This window comes from Nelumbo nucifera, chromosome 8, assembly GCF_055504915.1.
Source record: "Nelumbo nucifera cultivar China Antique chromosome 8, China Antique-T2T, whole genome shotgun sequence".
NCBI lineage: Eukaryota > Viridiplantae > Streptophyta > Magnoliopsida > Proteales > Nelumbonaceae > Nelumbo > Nelumbo nucifera.
The window spans coordinates 55,111,919-55,138,938 of record NC_142656.1 but is presented as its reverse complement, the minus strand read 5'-3'; the positions used below and the strand labels follow the sequence as shown (position 1 = coordinate 55,138,938).

General features: G+C 38.7%; 1 protein-coding gene across 22 annotated transcripts in view; it reads left to right on the top strand.

The window, feature by feature from the left end:
- APEM9 (3-phosphoinositide-dependent protein kinase-1) overlaps positions 1-26,667 on the top strand; it is a 35,399-nt gene extending 8,732 nt beyond the window's left edge. The window contains exons 1-10 of one of the 22 annotated variants that reach the window (XR_016079384.1): positions 3,986-4,458; positions 12,211-12,273; positions 13,090-13,151; positions 13,841-13,964; positions 14,603-14,767; positions 15,033-15,110; positions 15,295-15,577; positions 15,667-15,735; positions 24,928-25,477; positions 26,193-26,667. Coding sequence is in view for 20 of the 22 variants with exons in the window: in XM_088892872.1 (XP_088748998.1) it covers positions 13,909-13,964; positions 14,603-14,767; positions 15,033-15,110; positions 15,295-15,577; positions 15,667-15,735; positions 24,928-25,295; positions 26,193-26,322 (1,149 nt within the window). In the remaining 2 variants the exon portion in view is untranslated. Of the gene's footprint in view, positions 1-3,985; positions 4,459-4,490; positions 8,499-10,403; positions 10,425-12,210; positions 12,274-13,089; positions 13,396-13,840; positions 13,965-14,499; positions 14,768-15,032; positions 15,111-15,294; positions 15,578-15,666; positions 15,736-24,927; positions 25,478-26,192 lie in introns of those variants that run through there. The other 21 variants (XM_088892881.1, XM_088892871.1, XM_088892870.1 and 18 more) reach the window with 21 other exon arrangements.
- The last annotated feature ends 353 nt before the right edge of the window (positions 26,668-27,020 follow it).

Below are 27,020 nucleotides of genomic sequence, written 5' to 3'. Positions count from 1 at the left end.
GAAAATTCAACAAAACTTGATCTCTACAGTATATGTGAAGACTAGAGAGCAGTTAGGAGATATCTTTACAAAAGCTCTTAATGGAGCTCGGATTTCTTATATTTGTAACAAGTTGGGCATGATTGACATCTATGCTCCATCTTGAGGGGGAGTGTTACGAAATTATAGGCTGTAAATATGTAGTATTAGCCCAATTAGGAATAGCTTGATTATAGGAATTATTCTTTCTTTGATTTTCTTCCTATTTAGTATCTACAAGGTTGTATGATTTTTTTCTTTTTTGTATCTGCAAGGCTGTATGATTTTCTTCATTTTTAGTATCTACAAGGTTGTATATATATGTACTACTTTCTCAATAGAAAGACATCAATTTCTTCTAATTTTTGTTCTATCACACTATCCAATAGCATCAGTATTTAGGCATGCGGAATTGCAATTTGCTGATGAATTGAGGGCATGTTCAATTGGACATATTGGATGGATTCCTTTGGCAAATAGGCTGAGAGCATTGGCCTCTCTCAATGCAAGTGTATTGGGTGTGTCACCATTTACTGCATTTGATGGTGAGACACAAGAGGGTAGTCCATTGACCTTGATGATATACCTACCACACCTCTTACAAGTCCTCAAACTTAAATACAACAGATATTTGATGAGTCTCTAGGTCCAAGTGAATGGGTCCCTAAAACCAAAATAATTACACTCAGTGATTTAAAAGGCGTGCCAAGGTGTATTTTAGGGCAGACGCCTCACCTAGGTCCTAGGCGCACGCTTGGTGTGCCTAGGTGTGCGCCTTGCACGTTGGGTGTGTTACAATATTCACACCAATGGATCCATTCTTTTCTAGCTTTCGCATTTTGTAAGAAGATAATGTTAGACAATTGTATGCCCTTAGCTCCAATCAGAATGATGTACATTATGACATTTATTGTAAATGAATAAAGTACATATTTGATTCATGTTCTTGTGGTGTGTTTCTGTGTAATACCCTTAAATTGGACACTTATGAGACTCGTGTTAGTTTACAATGTTCACAGCCGTTGGATAAGTCTGGGGAGATTTATCCTGCCAAGGCTGACACTGATGTGCCGCCAAATGTTGGGGTGGCTTGTCTCAACTGCCAGGGTGAGACTTGAGGCACATGCAGTGTAGGTTTATTTGAAACCTTGAACCGGACCAGAATGTTACACCTGACCCCTAGATTCGATTATGATACTGCACTAGGTGTCGGATTGGGCTGTCTTTGATATGCCAATCAGTGAGATCCTTAGAGGGGGTCAAAACCTGGGTATGTTGGGACAGTCCGAGAATTCATCTGAGTGGGTGATCATAGTGACAGGATCAGCCCTTTTGTCGGACAAAGGTAATGATCGGGGATGCACTCTCTCTGATGGAAACCAAGACTGTCGGCAATCGATTTCAATCATTGAAATTTGTTTTGCAAAAATATTTATATACAAATAGACATATATATTATGGTTTCAAAATGTTTTAATTCCCGGGATCCATGTGGGGAGAGAGTACAACACTGTTCCTTGCAGCCAAGGGAGATGTCCTCTCTTATCGGGCAGTGTTTGATCATTATGGTCTGAGATGTTAAGTGTAAGACCATTGAGAGTAATACTTGATGGGCTAATCTTGCATCTGCCCACAGTTCCTAGGTTTTTATAAGGTGGCTTGGCCTAGGGACCACTTAGTGTAAGTGTTGGGCCCATTAAGAGCCCATGTGATGGGCTCAAGGGGTGCACTATCCATAACAGTGTATTCGGCCAGGCCTTGTAACAAAGGCTAGGCTGAATCCATGTGGCTGATGTGTAGATCAATGTTTGGGTTCCACGCCATACAAAGAAGCCCAATTGGGCAGCAATTTGGAGGCCTACTGAGCATATAGACTTATTGAGCCTAAAACCCATTTCGAACTGGCCTAATTTGATTAGTTAAATAAGGGCAGATCTGGGATTTGATCAGCAGATAGGATAGGGTATTTTCCCTATCCACTCAGAGAGTCTAGATCTAAATAAGATTTAGATCTGGAAACCTCCTATTGAGATTAGGAGAGAGCTGATCTAATCTGTAGATAAGATAAGGGTTTATCCTTATCACTTAAAGAGAGTTCAGATTCAAATAAGGATTTGAATCAGGAAACTCCTAATGGGATTAAGAGCTGATTTCTTTAAGTCTATAAAAGGAGGAGGGGGCGAACCATTCAGTTCATCCCAGAGACATCCAACCTCAGAGATTAGATCTCAGATCACCTAGAGAGAAGACATCACCAGTGTGACTGCACCATCTTCTCCTTGCATTTTCCTCCTATTACCGCCATACTGCCAGTTCGATCTCCAGTTTTGTAGGAGTGATCAAGAAGAGTTCTTGATATCAGCCTTTGGAGAAAGGCTGATTTGAAGTCGTGCTCACTGCCTCCAGCGAATTCTTGGTGAAGATTTCAGTTCGTTGGATGAACACTACTGATTCTGCTCCACCATTCACTGTGTCATGTTCAGTGGGAGCAGTCTTTGGAGTCTTTTTTGGGCGTGAACACCTTCGTTGGGAGATACTGCATCTTTGTATCAGGTATATCCCTCTCCTACTAAATTTGTTCAGATCTTGTTTGGTTTATGGTTCAAGACTGATAATTGAAAATGCAGATTTTCTAAAACAGGGAATGTCATTCCCAGATGAGGGGAGAGGAAATTTTTGAAATTTCGCCTAACCTTCCTGCAGGGTTCAATCATCCATATGATGGATCTCTCATCCCTTCAGATAATTGCCTCAACATATAAAGGAATAGTGATTTTCCAACCAATGTCGTGGAGTTTCTGCATACATTCATTTACACTTGGTCCTTCTTCGTCAGCCACCATAATGTTAATAAGTTTTTCTATCTTATTATCCAGTTCGCTAGGGTAATTATTTTGGTTTTAGAGACCCATTCACTTGGACCTAGAGACTCAACTCATCAAATATCTGTTGTGTTTGAGTTTGAGGCCTTGTAAGAGGTGTGGTAGGTCTATCTTCAAGGTCAATGGACTACCCTCTTGTGTCTCACCATCAAATGTAGTAAATGGTGACACACCCAATACACCTACACTGAGATAGGGGTTGATTCGAGCCGAGCCGAACCGAATACTTGGCTATTCGAGCTCGACTTGTTGAAACTGTGTTAGGCTTGAGCTCGAATCGAGCTAGAGACTTGAACTTGAGCTCGGCTTGGTTCAAAGTTTGCAAGTTCGAGCTCGGCTCGGCTTGGCTCGGCTCGAGCTCGACTACATTTTTTCTAAAAAATGAAAATTATAAATATAAAAATATATATTTTTTATTTTACATACAAAAATTAAGAATTATAAAAACTATTTATTATTATACATATAAAAAATGTTTTTATTTTACATAAAAAAATAAGAATTATAAAAATTATTTACTATTATACATAAAAAGTAAAAATATTATATATATTAAATATTATTATATATTTATATGTATATGTATGTATGTATGTATGTATGTGTGTATATAATAAAAAATTATTTATTTATTATACTTAGCTCGTGAGCCTTACGAGTCGAGCTTCATTGGGCTCGAGCCTCATGAGTCGAGCTTCATTGGGCTCGAGCCTCATGAGTCGAGCTTCATTAGGCTCGAGCTTGGCTCGAAGCTCGATTTAAACCGAGCCGAGCTCGAATAGCTTGTGAGAAGCTCGACTCGTGGCCACCCCTAGAGGTCAATGGTCTCGGCCTATTTGCCAAAGGAGTTCATCCAACTTCTCTAATTGAACATGCCCCATCAAACAATGCCCTGCATTCATCAGCAAATTGCAATCCCGCATGCCTAATAATGATGCTATTAGATAGGCCTGTTTTTATACAAACTATCCTATTAAGTCCTATACACAAATACATTACCTATTAACAACAAAATTTTAAGCTGGTTACCTTCATTAAATCATCCCATTGCTCATTTATCCAGTCAACTGTATCAATGACTGGTTGTACCTATTCTAGTTCTACTGATAATTGTCACCCATGGTTGATACTTTATTTTCAAGTAATCAAACCCATTCTTTAGTTGTTTTTAAGAAAAATTCTTTTGGCTCTTCTCCTTAATTTTCTTTAAATCCGTAGCCGGGATTCTTTACTTATTGATCTAAAGGCAATGCCTAGGCGGTCGCCTCGGCGACTAGGCGCTTTTCAAAGAACGCCTCGCCCAAATGCCAACTATGTTAGGCGCATGCTTATATAAATATTTATTAAATAAAATAAATATAAAATATACAATATTTTATTGGTTGTTTTAGTTATTATAATAGAACCTATTGCATGTTATCATGCTTTTGTATCGAGGAAAGTAAAAACAAAGTTAATTTTCGAGGGTTTCACATTGACGATAGAATCGAAGTATCAAATTGAGGAAGATGAGAGAACAACAGCCTCCATCGTTCCCACACAGTCCTCTAAAGTCAAGGTGAGTTGATTCTTCTTCTTCTTCTTCTTCTTCTTCTTCTTAGTTTTGTTCTCTGTTTCCTGGTTTAAAACAGTGGTTACGCCCCATTTTCTCCTCTTCCTTTTTGTATCTTTTCTCCAAGTTTTTTGAATAATTTTATTGGACTAAAACAGGGGCTCCACCCCCTTCTTTTGTTCTTAAATTTCCTGCATGTTTTCAGCTTTTTTGTATCTTTTCTCCAAGTTTTTTGAATAATTTTATTGGACTAAAACAGGGGCTCCACCCCCTTCTTTTGTTCTTAAATTTCCTGCATGTTTTCAGCTTTTTTTTTTCTCATTATTGGTGTCTGAAACAGGAGCGGAACAGGGGCTCCGCCCCTTCTTTATTCTTCATATTTTTCTTTTATTTTAATATTTTTTCACCAGCTTTTCTGGGTCTAAAACAGGGGCTCCGCCCCCTTCTTTTTTTCTTAATTTCTTCCATTTTTTCAGCTTTTGTTTGTTCTCATCATTGGTTTCTGAAACAAGGGGCTCCATCCCTTCTTTTCTTCTTTTATTTTAATATTTTTTTCACCAGATTTTCTGGGTCTAGAATAGGGGCTCCGCCCCCTACTTTTCTTTTTCATTTTCTTCTTTTATTTTAGTATTTGTTCCTTGTTGATCTAAAATAGGGGCTCTGCCCCTTCAGTTCTTTCAAGTTCCAAGTACAAAAGTAAGTGCAGAATATATAAATCCAAAAAAGAAAACTAGTTCAAAAGGGTGCCTGGGCGCCCCATGGTCACCTAGCCTCGCCTTGGCGCCTTGAAAACTATGGGTCTACCTTGTCTTTCATGTGTAGCTACTAATCAAGGCATAAGTCTAGTAATAGGATTTGGTACAAAGAAAGTCACCACATATACTAAGATGTGGAAGAAGGGGTTCTATTGGGTATTACATAGGTAAATTCTAATAGATGAGAAAACCGAGGGCATTTAGGTAAGACAACATGTTTCATTGTGGCAACTGGGTATACTTTCTCAGAATTCAACTTATTTGTATTGATACTAGAATGATTTGAACTTTCTATTAAAGAAAGACTTAGGTATTTGTTGAATTCAACTTATTTTGCGTTGCATAAATGTATGATTTGTGAATCATGCAGTTCCATCAGGGAAAAGAATCACATCAGATCATTGGCCAATTTGCTTGTTTCAAAAGAGTTTTGATGGGGGGCCATCTTCCTTTATATTTGAAAACATGTGGCTTACCCATCCAGATTGAGATGATTGATGGGAAAAAAAAATATAGGCTTGATTTCTTAGATTGAGATGATTGAAGGCGATGGATGGGTCCCTGTTTGATACTGATAGAGAGTTGAGGTGGTCTACAAAGAAGGAATTAGAGGCTACTCTCCTTCAGGAGGAAATTAGTTGGAAACAGAAATCTAGGGAGAAATGGATCATGGAAGGTGATGGTAATATGAGGTTTTCTCGTGCCATTGCAAATGGTAGGAGGAGAAAGAGCCTAATTACTTCGATGTATTTGGGGGAGGCCAAGATTAGAGATCATACTGAGATAGCCATGGCTTTTGTAGATCACTTCAAATCAATTTTAAGTAGACCTCTCAATGGAAGTTGGTCAATTGAAGGTCTCGATTGGGAGATGTTGGAAAATGATCAAGTAGAGTTCTTGGAAAGAAGATTTGAGGAGGAAATTAAGGATGTAGTTTTTTTGATGGACAAATCTAAAGCACTGGGGCCCGACGACTTTACAGTTGCTTTCTACTAGGACTGTTGCGAGATGATCAGAGATGACTTGATCCAAGTTATCAGGGAGTTTCATAGGAGGGGCAAAATCAGCCCGGGAATGAACTCAACTTTCATTGCTCTAGTTCCTAATTGCTAATGAATGTGTTGAGGCTTAGAAGAGATCAAGAAGAGAGGAGTTGTGGCTAAGTTGGGCGTGGAGAAAGCTTATGATCTTATGGATTGGGAGTTTTTGATTAAGATTCTAAGAAGTAGTGGATTTGGAGAGTGGTGGTGCAAATGGATCAAAAGCTGCTTGTAGTCAAGTCATTGCTCAATTCTTGTCAATGGATCGGTGGTTGATTTCTTTGCAGGGATTCTCTCAGACAAGGCGATCCACTGTCTCCCTTCTTATTTACCCTGGTAGCTGAGGTGCTTAGCAAATTGATCTTAAAAGCTAATAACTTGCACTTGATTAAGGGCTGGTCAGTTTGAAGAGATAGAATCCAAGTATAACCCATTTACAATTTGTAGATGACATTCTGGTCTTCTGTGAGGGGGACAAAAGAGTTGGTGTGGAAAACTTGAAGTTGGTTGTGAATCTGTTTGAAAGGGTCTCCAATTTGAGGATTAACTGGAATAAAAGTGTGGTGGTCGGAACTAATGTGCATGAAGAAGTGATGGGGGATATTGCAAGTTATTTGGGATGTGAAAAAGGAAATCGGCTGATCAAGTACCTAGGGTTACCACTTGGTGACAACCCCAACTCTTTGAGTTTTTGGAATCTAGTGGTAGAAAGGTTTGAGAAGAGGTTAGCGGGGTGGAAGAGAAATTACATCTCATTAGGTGGGAGGATAACTTCGTTAAAATCTACCTTAGCCAACCTTCCTGTCTATTTTATGTCAGTTTTTAGGATGCCCTTGGCTATTGTGAGAAAGTTGGAAAAGGTTATGAGAGACTTTTTCGTGGGAGTTTGGGGAAGGAAAGAAAGATCATTTGCTTAGGTGGGAGAAGGTGTTGAAGTTGAAGGCAGAAGGGGGCTTGGGGATTGGGAACATTAGAATGAAAAATTTGGCTTTATTGAGTAAGTGGCTATGGAGCTTCCCGAGGGAGAGCAATAGGCTTTGGCATAAAGTGATAGCAAGTGTGGATGGCCTGTCAAACAATGGATGGACGTTGGTAGAGCTGTTCATGGGCCGGGTAGCCCGATGGCCCGGCCCAGCCCGGCCTGCACCCCGGCTGGTCTTGGTCATATAATTAGGCCCGCGGGCCTGACCTCGGGCTTAACACAATAAGCCCGACCGTGTTTCAGGCCGGGCTCGGGATTTGTCAAAAAAGCCCGGCCCGAGCCCAGCCCGGCCCGACTCAGTATTATATATTTTATAAAATATATAATATGTATTTTATATATTATATAAAATATATAAATAATATAATATTTATTAAAATATATTTTTATAATTTAATATATATATATATATATATATATTTTATTCTTTTCTTTATAATTTCAATCTCTCTCTCTCTCTATTCAGCTGCTTCAACATTAATAATAATAATAGTATAGGCTAAATTTCGGGCCTGGGCCCAGTCTCGGGCTTCGGGCTTTTTTTGAGGGCCGGGCTCGGGCCCAAGTTGTAGGCCCGATGGTCGGGCCGGGCTCGGGCCTTAAAAAAATTTGTTAATACACAGTAAAAGCCCGGCCCGGCCCGGCCCATGAACAGGTCTAGACGCTGGTTGTCTCCAAAGAGCTACCTTGGCTACTCCTTGTAAAGCCATCCAAGGTTGGCTTCCTGCTTTCCTCAATCACATCAGGTGTGACTTGGTTTTGGGTCTTAAGATCAGGTTTTGGTTAGATATTTGGATTGGGTAATCCCCTTTGGTGGAGATCATCCCCTCACTTTATGCTTTGTCCATCTTCAAACTCAAAGGCAGGGCAATGACTGAGTTCATTTGGTCCTCTTCCTCTCCTTCTGAGTTAAGTTGGAACTTGGATTTTGTTAGGAATCTTAGAGAGTCTGAAATTCCCCTTGTTACCAGTTTGCTCCTTTTATTGAATCTAGTGGTTCTTGGGGTCGGGGGCAAGGACAACAAGGTTTGGATCCTTGAGTCTTTTAGGACTTTCACTTGTAAATCCTTCTTTTACTCCATTGTAGCTTCCTCTCCTTCACCTTCCTCTTTCCCTGTTAAGGAAATTTGGTGTTCTCCCATCCCTCCTAGAGTCGGTGCTTTCTGTTGGGAAGTGTACCATGGTTGTATTAATACTTATGATAAGCTTCAAAGGAAGAGGCCAAATTGGTGCTTGTCCCCCAATGGTGCAGCTTGTGTAAGCTTAATGGTAAGACTGCAGATCATCTTCTAATTTCCTGTTCTTTTGTTAGCTTTATTTGGGAATGGTTTTGCTTCACTTTTTGGTTGCAGGTGGCTCTCTCCTGTTAGCTTGGAAGGGATGTTCAACCCTTCTATTTGTAGGTGTTTTACTAAAAGGGGTAAGTTGATGTGGAAATGCACAAGGGAAGCAGCTATTTGGTCAATTTGGGAGGAAAGAAATTCTAGAATCTTTGGGAAAATGGAGACGAACAAGGAAGCACTGAATGAAGTCATAACTCTAAGAGTGGCTCACTGGGTTAAGACTCTCAACTTGTTTTCAGACTTTAAGATTGATGATTTCTTTAGGACTTGGGGGGATATAGCAGCATCTTCTTCTAAAAGACAGGTTGCAATGGTGGACTGGTCTCCCCTGCCTTGCGGTTGGTTAAAATTGAATTTTGATGGGAATAGTGTGGGTAATCCTGGCCCCGCTGGAATAGGAGGAGCTATCAGGGATGATGTTGCATCAACAGAATTCTTAGCTGCTGTCTATGGGCTTGAGAAAGCAAAGGAATTGGGTCTAGAGAGGCTAATTATTGAAGGTGATTCCAAAATAGTTGTGGATTGGTTAAAGAAAGGTAAAGGAGTTTCATGGCACCTAAGGAATGATCTTAGGGGGTTCAAAAGGCTCTCTAGGGATATGTTGATTCAAATTAATTGGATTAGAAGATCGGCCAGCAGTTAGGTGGATAGTTTAGCCGAACAAGGGGTACATAACACTCTATGTTTTGGGCTCAGTTGGTGTCTATTTGTAACCCTCACAACTACTTATTGGGCTTCTTTAATCAATTTAATGAAAATTTTCTGAGTATTGATAAAAAAGGGAAAGTATCTGTTTTTTGGTATTATTACTTGGTGGGGTTTGCATGCAAACATTGCGCCCAATAATTAATTGTCTGTATTTTCTTGCTTAGATCATGAGTTTAGAGGTAACTGGAACCTTTGCTTTTTAACATTTCTAAAACCCTCAATTTTTCATTTTTATTCTGTGCTTGTTGAACCCAAGGTTCAAAATATCGATACAGGGGCGTATCGGACCGTATTGACTCTCACATCCCTGTTTTTTTTTTTTTATTTTTTTTTCCAACATGGTTCAGAGGGGTCGGTTTAAGGGCCGTCTACCCTCTGAACCGGGTTAGACCCTGAAACACCCCCTGTAGGGGTGTATTGGGAAGCCCACGATACGATACGTATCCACCGATACAGCCTGATATGTATCAAAATTTTGAACCTTGGTTGAACCTCTAATAACTCCCTCAATTTTTTGTCCTTTGAAAAATGCTTGTAAAGGCTGTGGTTTATTTGCATTTTTGTTAGACCGTATTTAGAGTTTAGACAGCAATTAGGTGAGGTATAAATTTTTCCATCCTTTAATTGAAGCCATGATGAGTGAGGTAGGTGGGGAACTGAAATTTCTAAGGAGAGAACAAAGTGAAACCAAAATTAAATTATCGATTTTTTTATAAGTGTCTAACTTTATAGAATAAAAATTGAAGAGTTCAAAAACACAAACCTAATCTTTGTATTGCAGGTTTTGCCAAGTTGTCTAAATCCAATGAGTTATTATATTTTATGTGATTTATTACTTTTGAGCTGGGTTTAAAAATATTGTTGTGGAACATAATATCATTCTGTATACCAATGCTGCTTAAGTTAAGGTGACATAAACTGAATTACTGAATTAATGCATAAGATTGGTATTATAACTTTCAGTTTAAGATTTCAGTCAACACAGATATGTTTACTTTGAACCAGGTATAAAAATACGTGATTTAATAGATGGATTAATTAGAGTCCAATAGTAGAATATTTGATTCAATCATGTAACCTCTGTTTTCAAAACTTAATCAAAGCAATGCATGAATCAGGTTTCTTCTCTCCTTACATATAACAGGTATGATGCCCTGCTCACACATTACATATCAAATAGCAATTTCATACTTTTACCTATTTTTACAAACAAACCTTTTGTCTTTTAGTGGATTAAGAAAATTCCAGGGTATATTAAGCAATCCAACTTCAGTTTCCATTAAGGAGCCAATATTGTCCATCGTTAATGGCCAACCTATCTCATTTTGCCTCTCTTACTCTCTTTTTCTTGATTTATCTTACAATTGCTGTTATGCTTCTACAAACGTTGAACAATATAATGTATCAGTTTTTATTGATGGTGGTTGTAAGAAATGATTATTATCCATAGAGGAGCCAGAAAAGTTAAATTAGAAGAAGAAACTTCTTTAGATAGCCATGGAGGCAATGATTGGAAGATATGAGAAGTACACAGAAGATGAAGAACCTAAAATGTCACCAAGTGTGGTCAAGTTTGGCACAATGTGCTCCACCCAGAAGCCTGATTAACTTGAATACTAATTCATAAAAGGTTTAGGTTGTTATGGAAAGTTTTAAAGTCGTCTCCACAGAGGAGGGACTGAGGCTTTAGTCTGATCTTAGTCTGGAATTAAATTGAACTTTCAGATGGGAATATATTGGAATGGAGATATTGATTGTGGCTTGATTTATTCTGACTAGAGATACTTATCTGGAATTAAATCTGACTAAAGATACTAGCATTAGTGCTTTTTGGATGAGTATATATTAGAAGTTCTCTTTGATTTTTCATTAATTTATTTTGGTTTTATTTATTCTCATGATCAATTTAGCCTTAATATTATTGGTTGCTTGGGTCCATGATATTGTGTTGTTTTTTGTAGGAGTGAACTTGTAATTATTTTGAAGACGAGCTCTTTCTTTGATGTCTTATAGTTGCAGCAAGTTTCTTTGTACTTATCTAAATTTGTAATTCTGCTGATATTTGGTCTACAAGTCATTTGGTATTGGTCTATTGACCAGAAGGTCTGCCTTAGGGCATATTTTTTGATTCATAAATTTAGCCTGTCATACATTCTATAGCTGTTCTTCTATTACATTTGGTGCCAGGGGAATTTACAATGTAGTTTGAAACAAGATCTCCTGTGGATGCTGTAGGCGGAGTTTTGGATACATAAGAGTGGCTAACAGAAGGTAATTGGTTCCAACATCCCACTGGAGGCTAATGCAAGGTCCATGACCCCACTAGAGAAAACAGTAGTGTTATACACAATAGTTGGGAACTGGATGAGCTGTTTGAAACTCCGGACTTATCATTTGGATGCTTTTGAGATATGTTTGATCCAAGATTAGTTGATATTGACTCAACTTCATTGTTGAGAGTGGGGTTTGGAGGGGAGAATCTGGAATCTGGTTCTTTATTTCTTTATGGCTTGATCTCAAGGAAGCAGGCCATGGTGTTGAGAAAAGTTGATGGAGATTGAAATAGAGAGAGGATGCTGATTTACAGGTATAGGGTAAGGCTGGTTGGAAGAAGTGCTTTTGGGTAGTGTTGGAGAGTTTCTTATTTCCTACACAAAGCCATGTGATCATTGTTATTGCAAAGAGAGAGAGGGAGGGAAATGTTGAGAGATAGGGGGAACACTCTTTGTTATGGCTACTTCTATATAAAGTAGAGAGAGGGATTTGATATATGTGTTGATTTGATGAAGGTTGTAACGGTGTTCTTTACTTCAAACACTATATATTTGGATGTTTGGTTTCTCATGGCACATTGTTTAATGCTGCTAAGCATGATTTTAAATACTTTTTTTTTCTTTTACTTGAATTTGTCTTGACTCTATTTATTGCAGGTGCTGGTGCTCACAGTTGAGTTGATATACCTTTCTGCAAGGATTGAACTTTTTTTTTGGAAGGTACCAGTTGTGTTTTACCAATTAAACTACGTATTAACCTTCATGTTTTGTATGAAGCTGGTGTTTTCATGGGCAACAGAGGCTTTGTTTTTCTTTTGATAGGAAACGACAACTTTCATTAATCTTAAAGGAAAATTAGTACAACTGTCACGTTCATAGGCAAGGTGACTCCTCAAAATAAAAACAACTTACAAACATGCCCAGAAAATATTTTCCCTACTAACTCCTTGCTTTGCTAAGGTGTCATCCATTCCATTTGCTGACCTCCTAGTCCATTTAAAATGTGCTTCAAGTTCCCTTGTTAGGTACATTAATTCCCTTACAAGCTGTCTAAGGGACCAAGTGCCCAAACTGTTTATTTGCATCCAACCTAGTACCAATTTTGAATCTCCCTTCACTTCTAACCGTTGGAAACCCAATTGTTTAGCCAATCTGAGCCCTTGGAGGAGCACCAAAACTTCTGCTCTTAGTGAGTCACCCAAACCTATTGGGCCAGGACTGTTCCTTCCACATCTCTAAAAACACCCCCCAATTCCAGAGGGACCAGGAATACTATTTATCTTTTGTTGTAAAGCTTTCTACTTAAGTATTAATTTTAGTATCTGCAATTCTGCAAAAACATATAGAAGCTTAACTGCAGTCCAAGAAAGCTGAAGGACAAGTAGACGTCCTCCGTGCCAGCTCTTTTGATGGTTAATATGTATCTCTTAGTGGAACTACTGTACTGCACTTTTTGACATTTAGGCACAATTATCTTCTTGGATGGTAAATCCTCAAATTTTTATTAAAAGAATATTATGTTTTCTCCATTTCCAGGGTGTCTTTGGACTGCCATCTCATCATTACAAATCCTCTTGAATGTGGAGCCATTGTTTAAGGCTGGTTCTTCAGGCTTTACTTTTCATGAAATGTTTGACAGTAACATTCTCAGTTTTTGACTGTTTTGCCAGTGGTTGTCCCTGTTTTTTACTGGTGGTTGTCCACCATATAAGGAAAATCCAGAAAAGAAAAGATAAAGAGAAAGGACGATGCAGTTGTTATGTCTCTAAATGCCATATTTTACACTTCAATCAAGAAATGCTTATGCTCAATTTTTGGCAAGTCATGAATGTGAGGATGGGTGTAGGTTCTCATTTCCAAATGATCAGTCAAATTTGTAATTTATAGGCTATGTATTCAGACTTGCCTCCTGTCTTTGAATCAATGAATTTGTATTTACCGGAAAAGCTGTGAATTTTTATTTATGTATATGTAGAGGATAAAAAATCATGTAATAGGTATAGGTCCTGTAAGCTTTTGTATATATCAAATATTTTTTGAAGAGGATAAAAAATCATTTCTTTTTTCTTTTTGCCTGAAAAAATTCACAAATATGATATACTTATTTTTACCTCCCTGTGCATCACACAAGTTTTTCACCAAGTGAACCCACAAGTATTACCTCTTACTCTCATCACATCAATGAATGGAGCCTAGAATATTTCCAAATTAAATGAAATTATAAATTTAGAATACATAATTTGAATACCTCTATATATAGCCTAACACTTTTAAAATTTTTGGCCAGTGGTTAAGCACAGGTCCCTTCCGCTAGTTTCTTTCTTTAATCCAAGAGGGCGATTTGCAGTTTGAGAAATGGCCCCAGCTCTCTCGGTTTGTGCAATTTGGGAAGAAATTGAACGCTCAGAGAGGTAATAATTACAAGCCCATCTCCTCTTTCCCTCTCTCCGTATGCATTTCATGATGTGAATATGTTAGAAACTCTTTTGCTTGTGATATTCTAATGTGTATATGTTGCATACTCTCCCAATTTGAAGTTGTGTTTTTTTTTTCTTCCAAATTTGTATCCAAAATGAATTATCCTTACCAGTTCTTCTAATTTAAGTTTGATACGATACTCTTGTTGCTTAATTTTCTACATTGTCCTTCTTCTATGTTTGTATCCAAGTAAAACAATCCTTTTACTTACTGTCTTAATGGTACTTTGTTCTGTTTTGCCTCTATTGTTTCTTTTATGTTGTCTATGTGAAGCAAAGTAATCTTTTATCTTTGGCCATCTTTGATGCCATGTTATTCAATGACAATTATGAATTTTATTTTCTGCGGAAAAGTTTATTAAATCTTATTTTCCCTATTACTTAATTTTCTTTGCCCACAAAAGTTTTTTTTTTTTTTAATCTTTTTTCTTCTTGGTTTTTGTGTGCAATCTGTTTTTTTTTTTTTCAGGTCTTGAGATGATGTTGGTACTTGGGAGTCACTGTGGAGAGTGCAAACTCACTTTTTATAGCTGAAATAATTTATCAATACATTCACTTTTTTTCCTGTGCAGCTATCTTGTATGTTCTATGTTTGAGGAGGCAGCATCCACATCATCTTCTGTTCTGAAGTGTCTCTATGATACTGATTTCACTGATTCAATTGAAGAGTTCCAATTGGATGACGTGGTTGAATCAGCTGGTATGGTGTTGGTTCAGTCCCTCAAAGAATTGGGGAGGTACCTTATTTCTCTTATTTTAGTGGTTTCCTTTTCTTTTATTGTAATTTGAACTGGGTTGAGATGTCAGATTACTGAGCCATTGTATTATTGGTTTATAACAACACACTCTGAGATTCATCAGTTCCAAACTACCTTGAGCATTTCATTTATGTAGTCCTCAATGACTAAACCAAAGGAAGTTAATTCTTTTACCTCTATATTGTTCAAGTAAACATCTAAATGAAACTCAATTCTGATTGCACTTGTTTATTCAATCATTTAGGACATCGGAAATGCTGAAGGAGCTTAAATTGTTTTTCAGTTCAGTGGCAGCTATACCCGTTCAAGTTGTTCTGACTGGGTATTTTAATTCTTCCCTTGCATGATCCTCTATTACTTTCCATGTTTAGGTCAAGTGTCGACTACCATTGATTTTATAAGTTTCATTGACGTATTTCCTATATTTAGGAGGTAATTTTATGATCTTATAGCCTGAAAGCCCTGAGGGAATTGGGTTCAATTATTTCATGATTTTCATTTGGCAGGGCCTGCTTCCAGATATCAGAGGGTTCTGTTTCTGGACTCAAGGAATTTCTTGAAGAGTTCCTTGGCAAGTGGAGATATGTCAATGGAGAATACTATGTTCTGTCAAGTATAGATCAAAGTGGGGCTAATCTTGAAAGATGTCAGCATCGTGTCTTGAGAGTCGAGCAATACCTAGAACTTGTTGAGGTCTACGCAATGACACTACTTGGGACAGTTTTAAATGATATGGGCCTAGCCATATCATGGGTGGAGAAAGCCGAGCTTCCTGAGGGGAAAAAACAAGTAATATATCCTGAATTTTGTTTTGGATTGATGATTTATAAATTTTACTTGGATAAGCTTGCTGATTAGGGTAGCAATACAATGGGCAGTCACTCACATGCAGATACACTTTTAGACTAGTGGGTGGTTGTCAGATGGGAATATACGACAATCACAAGGTGGGATATTGGTAATATGTTGATTCCTATCTGCCATCAAAAAAGTGGTTGCTTGTTAAATTTTTTTTTTTTTTTTGGATCAATAACATCAACTTCATTAAATTAAGAGAATAGAGGGAAAAGAATACAAAGGGAGATAAAATAACTTAGCTCCCCAAAAACAAAAAACACAGGGAATGCAAAGAAAATTAAAAACTAGCCCAAAAAACAGCCTCCCTATTCACTCCTTGCTTGGCCAATCCATCCGCAAATGAGTTGGCACTCCTCTTCACCCAGCTGTACTGAATCTCAATGTCCCTACCCAGCCATAAGAACTGTTTTTTCTCATTGTTAAAGTTCCACAAACCACTATCCTCTGTCTTCAACCAATTAACCACCACCTTCGAGTCACCTTCCAGAATCAAATGGCTAATATTTAGATCTTTTGCTCTTCGAATTCCTTCAAGCGCCGCAAGGATCTCAGCCCTAAGAGAGTCACCTTCTCCAATAGAGCCAAAGAATAAAGTAGTAACAATCCCTTCCTCATTCCTGAAGACTCCTCTAATCCCAGAGGGCCCTGGATTCCTTACACTGCTGCCATCAAAATTCAGCTTTATAAAGCCCGAGGGGGGAGGGGACTAGGACGGACAAAGAGTCCTCTTGCATCTAGCAGTGAAAGCAATCTCTTTCCAGTTTCTTAGTAAGTCATCCATAGGACAATTTGAAAACAACTCCAAAGATTTTAGCCAGTGGACCGCTCTTATGAGGATTCGATCTAATTCCAAAGTTTTTTCCTTGTCAGAAAAAATGCGTGAGTTTCTTTCTTCCCACAAAGACCAACAAACCGCTGCCCTAATACACCTCCACATAGTCTTCCCTCGCTTCTTAGGCCAACTGAGAAAAGAAGGAAAAAACAAACCTTGGATAGTCTCCAGAGGATACCAAGAATGCCCAAAACGGGAGAAAACCCACTCCCAAACAGATTTAGCAACCTTACAAGAGACCATGAGGTGGTAGCTATATTCCCCATTAGCTTTACAAAGAGCACATCTATTAGGAAGTAGACAATAGTTGGGTCTCTTTCTTTGGAGTAAGTCTAAAGTGTTGATTCTTTCCAGGAAAATTTCCCAACAAAAAAACCCCACCCAAGGAGGAATAGGTCTGTTCCAAATTTCCTTAACTGGAAAGGACAATCCTAGGGGGGTAGGAGGCAGAGTTAAGGTTTCAAAGAAAGAAGCACAAGAAAAGGTACCAGAGCTAGATGGGTCCAAAATCTGGTGTCTTCCTTTGCAGGGTTTAGGAAGACACCCTCAAGGGAGGCTAGCAGAGCTACCGGGCTATCCAAGTCCGTTTCCCTAATTGCCCTACGCAGGCCAAGGTTCCAACCAAAGCCCGAAGTGGAAGCTGAAGGGACTAAGAAGGAAGAAATGGGTTCATTTTTCAAGTCTGAAAGAGCATACAAGGAAGGAAACTTGTCTTTCAGAGGAGAATCCCCGACCCAAAGATGTTCCCAGAAATTTATTCGGTTATCAGAGTTTAGACCATACCTAATCCAAGGGGAGAAAACTGGAAGTAGATTGTGGATGGATTTCCAAGGAGAAGCAGCTGAAGCCCTTGCCAAGATTCCAAGATCCCAGCCATTATCTTCTAGCCCATGAATGCTAGCCACAATCTTAGTTCACAATTTATCCCTTTCCAAAGAGAACCTCCACAACCACTTCCCTAGAAGAGCCATGTTCCTTTTCTTGAAATTACCAATCCCAAGATCTCCTTGTGTTTTACACCTAGAGACCACCTCCCAACTCACCCTATGACCTCTCTTCTCCTCTCCAGGCTCCTAGAGAAAGTTCCTTCTTAATTTTTCCAAAAGATTTGAAACCTTTGAGAGGATCTTAAACACTAACAAAAAGTAAACATGAAGGTTGGCTAGGGTAGATCTAATGAGAGAGACTCTTCCACCTAAAGAAAGATAACTCCTCTTCTAGGCCGCTAGCCTCTTCTCAAACCTCTCCACTACCGGAGCCCAAAAGCTAACACTCTTAGGATTATCTCCTAAAGGGAGGCCCAAATAAGTCAGGGACCAAACCGTAATAGCACAACCTAGCTCGTTTGCAAATTCCCTTAGATTTCTTTCGTTCACATGCACTCCCGCCACACAACTCTTGTCAAAGTTTACCTTTAGGTTAGATATCTGCTCAAAAAGTTGAATTGTCAGCTTTAGATTCCGGATCCAACTAAGGTTCCCTCCTTCACAGAAAATGATAGTATTATCTGCAAATTGTAGAAGAGTCAAGGGAACCTCCTCCCTTCCTACTCTCCACCCTCTTATCAGATTCCTCGAGTCTGCTCTATGGATTAATCGCCCAAACATATCAACAATAAGGGTGAAAAGAAAAGGGGAAAGAGGATCTCCTTGTCTTAGACCTCTCAACGCCAGAAAGAAGTCAACCACAGTTCCGTTCACCAGGATAGAATAATGGAAAGTCCTAACACAGCCCCAGATCCACTTGCACCACCTGTCACCAAAACCAAAACTCCTTAACACCTCCATCAAGAAAGACCAATCAACTAAGTCGAAAGCCTTTTCCAAATCCAATTTGCAGACCACTCCCTTCTTCTTTGACTTTCTAAAGCTCTCCAAGCTCTCATTTGCAATGAGGATCTGATCGGTGATTTGTCTTCCCTCTACAAAAACACTTTGGTTGGGTGCAATAATAGAGGGGAGCACCTTCTTTATCCTGAGAGACAACACCTTTGCAATGATTTTGTACAAGCTAGTCACCAGACTAATAGGTCTAAAATCTTTTGGTTGAGAAGCATCTTTCTTCTTTGGGACCAAGGCAATGAAAGTTGAGTTCAAGCTCGGGTTTATTACACCCCTCCTATGGAACTCCTCAAAAACCGAAGCAAGATCATTCTCCAAAATATCCCAGCAATCCTAGTAAAAGGCCATTATGAACCCATCTGGACCCGGAGCTTTTGTCCTATCCATAGAGAATACTGCTTCCTTTACCTCCTCCATATCGAACCTTTTTTCTAGCCACTCTCTCTTCTCTGCACTTAGAGTCGGCCAATCCAAACCCTCCAACCATACTCTCTCATTCATAGGCCTTCTAAAAATAGATTTGAAGTGGTTTACTAGGGCCTCTGCAATTTCATCTGGGTGAGACAATACTGCTCCATCAACTTCCAAGTTAGAGATGTAGTTTTTCTTTCTCCTTCCATTTGCCACTGAATGGAAAAACCTTGTGTTTCTGTCTCCTTCCTTTAGCCACTTACACCTAGATTTTTGCCTCCAACTGATTTCCTCCTTAATCAGGATGTCCTCCATCTGCCTCCTTAAAATCCATCTCAACTTCCTTTCTTCCTCTCCAAAGGGGCCTCTCCCTTCCTTCAGGTCCAAATCCTCGATTTGCTCCACCAGAACTTGCTTTCTCTCTTCTAATCTTCCAAACTCCAGCCTATTCCACTCCTTTAATTGAGATTTTAGGTATTGGAGTTTCTTGTGGAACCTCATTCCCTCCCAATCAACTACCGGATTAGCTTGCTCCCAGCACTCTCTGATTTTCTCAGTGAAACCTGGATGAAACAACCACATATTTTCAAACTTGAAAGGGGTAGGCCCTACCCCTCTTAATTCTTCCTTGACCAAAACTATTAGCCAGTGGTCTGAAGTAAGTCTAGGGAGAGCCCTAGAAGTAATATTGCCCCAATGTTCCTCCCAATCTGTTGAGAACAAAAATCTGTCAAACTTAGAGCAAATTGGCCGAGATTGAAAGTTGGACCAAGTGAAGTTATTATTTAGGAAAGGAAGTTCTTTGAGATTAAAAGAGTCCACAAAATGGTTGAACTTCCTCATACTTGTTGTCACTCTCTGTCTGGGGTTGTTGGTTTCCTCCATAAATCTCACTACATTAAAGTCCCCTCCCACACACCAGGGTCCATCCCAAAGGCCTCTAATGTCACTTAATTCTTCCCATAATTTCTCCCTTTGCCTATAGTCATTGGGGCCATACACATTTGTTAGTACCCATTCATACCCATCGGCCACCTGTTTGAACTTCAGGGAGACAGAGTGATCTCCAATTAGCTCCTCCACACCTAAGAGTATCTCTTCTTTCCACAGGGTCACAATCCCTCCCGAGGAACCCCATGAAGGAGCAGCCACCCACTTAATACCTCTAGAACTCCACACACTCCTTGCCCAGCTGCAATCAAAATCCATTCTTTTGGACTCTTGAAGCATAACCACATCCGGATTAAACTTCTTAATTACCTTTTTGATTGTTGCTCTCTTCCTAATGCTGCCCAACCCCCTCACATTCCAACTTAGGATTCTCATTGAAAACTATAAGCTTTAATATTACCCTTGAATGTGTTCTTCAATGTCTTATGACTAGTGTTTTAAAAGGTGTGCAAGGTGTATGCTTGGAGGTGCCCCCAAAATACCCTGAGGTCCACGTTAGGTCTTAAATTCTTAGTTCTCACACAAAAATAATGATTTTATAGTTTTAATTGCTTTTTAGGAAGATGTTTTATTAGGATGAATGAATGGACAACATGACCAAACGTGGACTTGTTTGGGCTTGCCTCGGGGGGCATGACATGGGGGTCAAAGGGTAGAGCCCTTGGCCTAGCCGCTAGACACAAAAAAAGCAAAAAAGCGTCAAATTTTCAAAAGGCACACGCCTGGGTTGAGGCACACTAGGTGTGCGCCTTTTGAAAGGGCTGTGCCTAGGACCTGGGTGAGGCGCCTACCCTAAAATGCGCCTCGCTTGTTTGCCTAGTTGTGCCTTTTAAATCATTGGTTCCAACTACACCCAAAAAGGGAGAAAATCCATTCCCATATAGTTTTAGCAAAAAGGCAAGATACCATTAGGTGGTAACCAGATTCCCCATTAGCTTTGCAGAGAGCACACCTATGTGGGGATAAATAAGTTTTGGGCCTCTTTCTTTGAAGCAGATCACTTGTGTTGAATCTTTTCAGAAAAGTTTCCCAACAAAAACACCTAACCTGAGGAGGAATGAGCTTACACCAGACCTCTTTAACAGGAAAGGACAAACCAAGAGGAGTAGTTTTTTAAGTTAAGGTTTTAAAGAATGCGGTACAAGAGAAGGAGCCCAAGGGAGATGAGTCCAAATTCTTCTGTCCTCCTTTGAAGGGTTCCAACAAACATTTTCGAGAATGGCCAAGAGAGTCAAAGTGCAACCTAGTTGAGTGTCCTTGACAACCCTTCTCAGGCCCAGGTTTTACCCAAAACTAGAATCCGAATCGGAAGGAACAAGGAAGAAATCGACTAATTTTTCAGGTTAGACATTGCATACAAGGATGAAAATTGATTCATCAATGGAGAATCCCCAACTCGAGTTTGTTCCCAAAATTTTATGAGGTTACTTGAGTTCAAATCATACCTGATCCAAGGGGAGAAGACTAGAAGTAAGCCATGAATGGCTTTCCATGGAGAAGCACTTTTAGTCTTTGCCAGAATTTTAGGATCTCAACCATTGTTCTCTAACCCATGAATGCTAGCCACTATCTTAGAGCCTACTCGTTGGCTTTGACGTCTGACATCTGAAAGTGTAATAATTACATTAAGATGTATATTGGTATTGGTGAACTTTTCATCAAATGTCCATTTTAATCCCATATATGAGAACTTTTGTTTGTGTTTTGGGGGTATCATTAGAAAACAAAAAGTCGTAAGATTCTCCTTTAAGAGATAAGAGATAAGAGGAGACGAACACCCATTTTCCTCTTAAAGTTATAAGGTTCCTCTTAAGAGATAAGAATTAAGAGGAAACGAATAGATCCTTAGCTTACAACTTTTCCTTTTCTAATGGAAACCTCCACAACCACTTCCCCATTAATGCCATATTTCTTTTCCTAATATTCCCAATCCCAAGACCTCCTAGCTTCTTACTTCTAGTTACCACCTCCCAACCGACCCTATGGTTAGGGGTGATCATGGGTCGGGCCGGGCCTGCGTCGGGCTTTGCACTTATGATAAGGGCTATAGCTTAGGCCTGTGCCTGACACATAAGCCCTAGCCTAGGTCTATACGGGCCTGGGCCGGGCCAGGCCTAATTCCGGGCCAATGTCACTCATATATAAAACATTATATTTTTATAATATTTAATAAATGACATAACATGCATATAAACTTATTTTATACATTATATAATATAAAATATTACATATAATATAAATTATACATGTCATGTTATAATATTTATATATCAAATATATAATATAATGTAAAATAACATGTATACATATGTATACACTATACATAAAATTTGTAAGTTTAAATATATGCAGGCCGAGCTGGGCTTGAAGTATTAAGCCCAAGCCTGGCCCTAAAATTTGCGGGTCTGATGTGGGCCTAGGCCTGGAATTTCTGGGCTGGGCTTGTGCGGGCCGGGCTGAAATGATCACCCCTACCTATGGTCCATGTTTTCCTTTCCAGGCTCCCACAAGAAATCCCTCATTAACTTTTCAAATTTATATTAGTCCTTTGTAGGGATCTAGAACAGTAACAGGAAATAGATAGGTAAGTTAGCTAGAGTAGACCTAGTCAATGTAATCCAACCCCCTAAAGAAGTATAGTTCTTTTTTCCAAGAAGCAAATCTTTTTTCAAAATTTTCCACCATCGGATTCCAAAAGCTTCCTTTATTAAGGTTATCTCTTAGGGGAAGGCCTAAGTAATTCAGAGACCAGTATGAAATTGCACATCCTAAGATACCTGCACAATCCCTTAACTCCCTTCCCTCCATATCACTCCCACTATGCAACTTTTCTCAAAGTGATAGGATCAGCTCCTTTGTCGGACAAAGTGAATGGTAGGTCTTACACTCTCTCTGATGGAAACCTAAATTGCCGGTAGTGTATTTTAACTGTGCTTGAGATTTGGTTTTGCAAAATATATTTATATGATATATATATATTAATGTTTTGTGAAAAATGTTTGCAAAACTATCTGAATAGAGAGTGTGACACTGCACCTTGTAGCTAAGGGATAGGGCCTTCCCTATCGGGTAGTGTTGTGATCATTATGGGTCGAGAGGTTAAGTGTAAGAGACAATTACAAGGCTGATTACCTGATGGGCTTTATCTTACTTAAGCCCATTATTCTTGTGTCTTCATTGGATGGCTGAATTCAAGGATCATTTAGGTGTAAATGTTAGGCCCATATTGAGCCCATAGTGATGCGCTCACTGCGTTTAGTAGTGAATTTGACCAAACCTTTTTACAGAGGTTGGGTCGAACCTATGTGGACTTATGTGAGGTCATTGTGGAGTCCCATGCCATACAAATCAGGCCTAAGTTGGCCATGCAACACCCTTGGGTTGTGAGCCTTATAGCTGATGGGCTTAAGGCTCATCCCATAATTAATATGATTAATTAAGTTTTGTATCTGGGTATGGAGCACCTAATCTTATAAGAAAATAATGTTTATCTCTAATTAGAGTCTTGATCTGATTTAGATCTGGATTATCTCCTAATTAGATTAGGAGATAGCTCCATAAGAGATTATAAAAGAGGAGGGGGTGGACCAGTTAAAGACAACTTCATATTTTTGCAATTTCTGGTTTTATCTGCACCCTTTTGTCTCCCAGTTTTTTCTTAGTTCGACATCAGCTATCAAGGACTGATAGAGATCAGTTTTTTTTTTTTTTTTTGACTTTTTCAAGAAAAATTCAAAAGAATTTCGGGCTCACCTTCCCAAGTTCGATTCAAGCAGTTAGTTTGTAGTTTTGTTGAAAACCATGTTGCTGAATCAGCTTCACCTATACATTGCGCCATCATCAGTGGAGGCTGGTTTTAGGACTGATTTGGGCATGAACTTCCACCTTGGGATATGTGTTTGTGGTATTCATATTAGGTACACATCTCTCTCTTAGTTTGGTTTCAAATCTGGTCCGGTTCAGTGTAAGAACGATCTGGAAAAATGCAGTTTTTTCAAAACATAAGAAATTCGATTCCCAGAAGGATTAGAAAATTTTTGAAATTTCGCCTAGCCATTTATCACGGTTCAGCCATCCTTATGATGGATCCTAACCCTTCCAACATCTAGTTCATCCAAATTAGAGTTATGCATTAAACTGAGCAGTGTGAAAAATAAATTATAAGTTCACATTTTAAAATGAGTCACTACAGGAATGCCACCTAGGTTGCAAATATTGAACACACGGATAATGCTAGGGGCGTATTGGGTGTTTCAACCCCATACACCTTTTTCTTTTATTTATTTTTTTTCAAAACCTGTTTAGAGGGGTCAGTCTAGGCTTCTCTACCCCCTGAAGCAGGACTAAAATCAAAGCTTATATATTTGGCATATCGGTGACCCACGGATGCCATGCATTATCTGCAAATACGTGATGAAATTTTCAACCTTGATTGCCATTTTTGTCATTTCAGCATTTTTATCATTGTTAGTGTAGTTGAACTGGTTATTTCCTACTGCTTATATAGAGTTGAGAATACAACTTTCTGTTCTTATTTATCTATTCATTTATTTTTTTTTGGTGGGTGGGTGGGATATCTATGGTAAAAGCTTCATCGAAAGGATAATTTTGATAAAACAAAACTCAAAAATGTATGTGGATTTAGAGTTTTTTTTTGTTTTTTATTCTTTGGGGGCGGGGGTATGGTAAAACCTATGTAACAAGGATAGAGGCATCTGACGTGGTGGCTTCTGATAAACCAAAACTCATAAATTTATGTGCATTTACTTGGTATGTATTAAGGGAGCATCCTAAAGTAATTTTGCTAAAGTGTAAAATAGGACTATGCTATGGATAGCTCTCTCTCTCTCTCTCTGACTCTAGTGGAAGATTCCATATTGATGGGCGTGGAATCCTGTTGGGTATCGATTAAATGAAATATTTCAATTAGAAGATCAAATGCACCAGTGTCAATTACTTTTGCAGGCACTTTTTGCATAGATATGAAGATTATTATGACATGCACAGAAATTGACAATAGATTACAAGGCAATTACTAGAATATGAGGATCTTATTTGTCTTGAGCCTTGACATGTCAAGTTGCATAGAGTAAAGATAGGTTCAAGGTGGTTGGATTCTAATTCCATCTTACTAACAATCATGGGATTTTTAAACTCAACCACCTTAGAAAAATACCATTTTTCTGATCTCTAAATTGATGTATATGGCCTTGATGCTTTTTAACTGTTTTGCTTAAATCTTGTAGGAATTCATAAGGAGATTACGTTCTTTGTATTCTCTCACAGCCACCAACTCATCATGTAGTGTAGAGACACCTTTGTTAGCAGAAAGAAACAATGCTTGTGCATCTAGCAAAGAATCAACTATTTCTGGATTTGAAGGGTCTTCAAGAACTTCAAAAGCTGGGATTCCATCAAGTGGAGAGATAAATACAAAACAAGCAACTTCAAAACTGTCTAAACAGATAGGCTTGTGTTTGTGGTGGTTCCGCAACATTACTCTGAAAATTGGCAGTGCTCAACTGGTTATATCTCATGGAAAGCTTGTGCTTTGGGCCTCATTCATTGTTTTCATTTATTATGTTCTCCGAAAGAGGCAAGCTACTTTGAAAGGGTAAGAGACTTTCCTTGAGTTGTGGACTATTACCTTTTTCAAGGGGCCATTGCATGGTGTAATGGTAAAATGCCAGATTGACAAGCATGAGAACGTGGGTTTGAGTCTGTGAGATGCCATTTTGTCCACCCCCCCCATCCAGTCCACCCGTCCCAAGACCCAATAGCTGGGACCAACACTGGGTAATGACCTTTTTATAAATTGATAGCCTTTCACGTGCATTGGTTATAGTACTTCAAAACCACAATATGAATGCTAACATCTTGGGTTCGTTATATTAGTTAATTGAAAAAATGATATCAAGTCATTAAATTTCTAATGCCTAAAGCTAAAACCTCAGGGAAACATTCTTAAAACAAGTAATTTTCTGTGTCCTAAACAAAAATGAAAACTAAAAATCAACTTAATACATAAACCAAATTTAGTTAGGTTCACTGGTTGAATAAATTATATGGAATTACTTGCTTTATGCATCGATTTTTCTATTGTGTGACCACTCTGAAGATATGGGTTGGGGATTCTTATTGGACCAAATGGAGAGTTAAAACATGAAAAAACTTGCCGATGCTTTGAAGCTTTGTTGAGTTCTTTATCATTTGGCCCATAGGATTCTTAAATGGGCTGTATGCTTAGCTATTAATTGCTTATATAGATTATTTTCATATTGGTAGCTCTAACAACATTATGAGATACTTAATAAACAATTTATTTGTAATTGAACATATTGCATTCTCGTCATTGTAAGATGGTTGACAACTGAAAACATCGCAATGGGGGGCATATCTATTCATAGTCATGACCGAGAACTTCTCAATGAAGGCACGAGTATATTTTTCATTTGATTGAACTTTCTTTCCCGTTTCATGTTCATTAATTTATTCCTTTATTCTCTTTCAGAATTGTCAGCAGACAAGCTTTAATTGTGAAAAAATCTCTGGTAGATATGTGGAAGCTTGCATTTTCTGTTCAAGTGAACCCTCTTGCTGCTGTCCAACCTCTCCCTACGACAGCACACAGAAGCAGGTGAAATTCCCATGTCATCAGATGTCCCTTCACATCTAAGCCATTGATCACAATCTGTAAAAACATAGCAAAGGGATCTTGTATCTTCAATTTCACAAAATAATATCCTCAAGTTGAAAGCCACATTTCTGGCCTTTGGTGTTTTTTTCCTGGGGCGGAGGGTTTCACTTTTGAGATGATAGTTGCAATTCAATTTCAGAGGTTTATTTTTATTGCTGGGAGGTGTGTTCTTAACCCCCACCTTTCTCCAATGTATTCTTTTTGTTGTTTCCTTTTATTGTCTATGATAGGATTTCATTTGCTTTTCCTTTGTATTTACTATTTAGTGGTCTTTTAACTTGATTTATCATCTTGGTGCGTTTATTGGTGTATAATTTTCTTTTAGAAAAAAATATCTTATAGTATTAATTGGATAATGAAATGTAACCATTGAAGAGCTTTTCTTACTTGCTGATACCTAATATGAAAAATGCCAGCATTTATTAGTGAACCTACTGACAACTTCTTCTGAAGATTGTAGACTGTAGTTCCCTTTCACTAAAAGGATATCTTGATTCTGCGCATATAGTTCTGTTATTCCGTGCATGGGTTTTGACATTGGAGACAGAAGTAGCTCATCTGTGGCTCCTGTTTCTTGGTACGGAAGAATCATGAGACGTCTTATGGAATTAGCACCCTATGTCCTATACAAGTACCGAACCA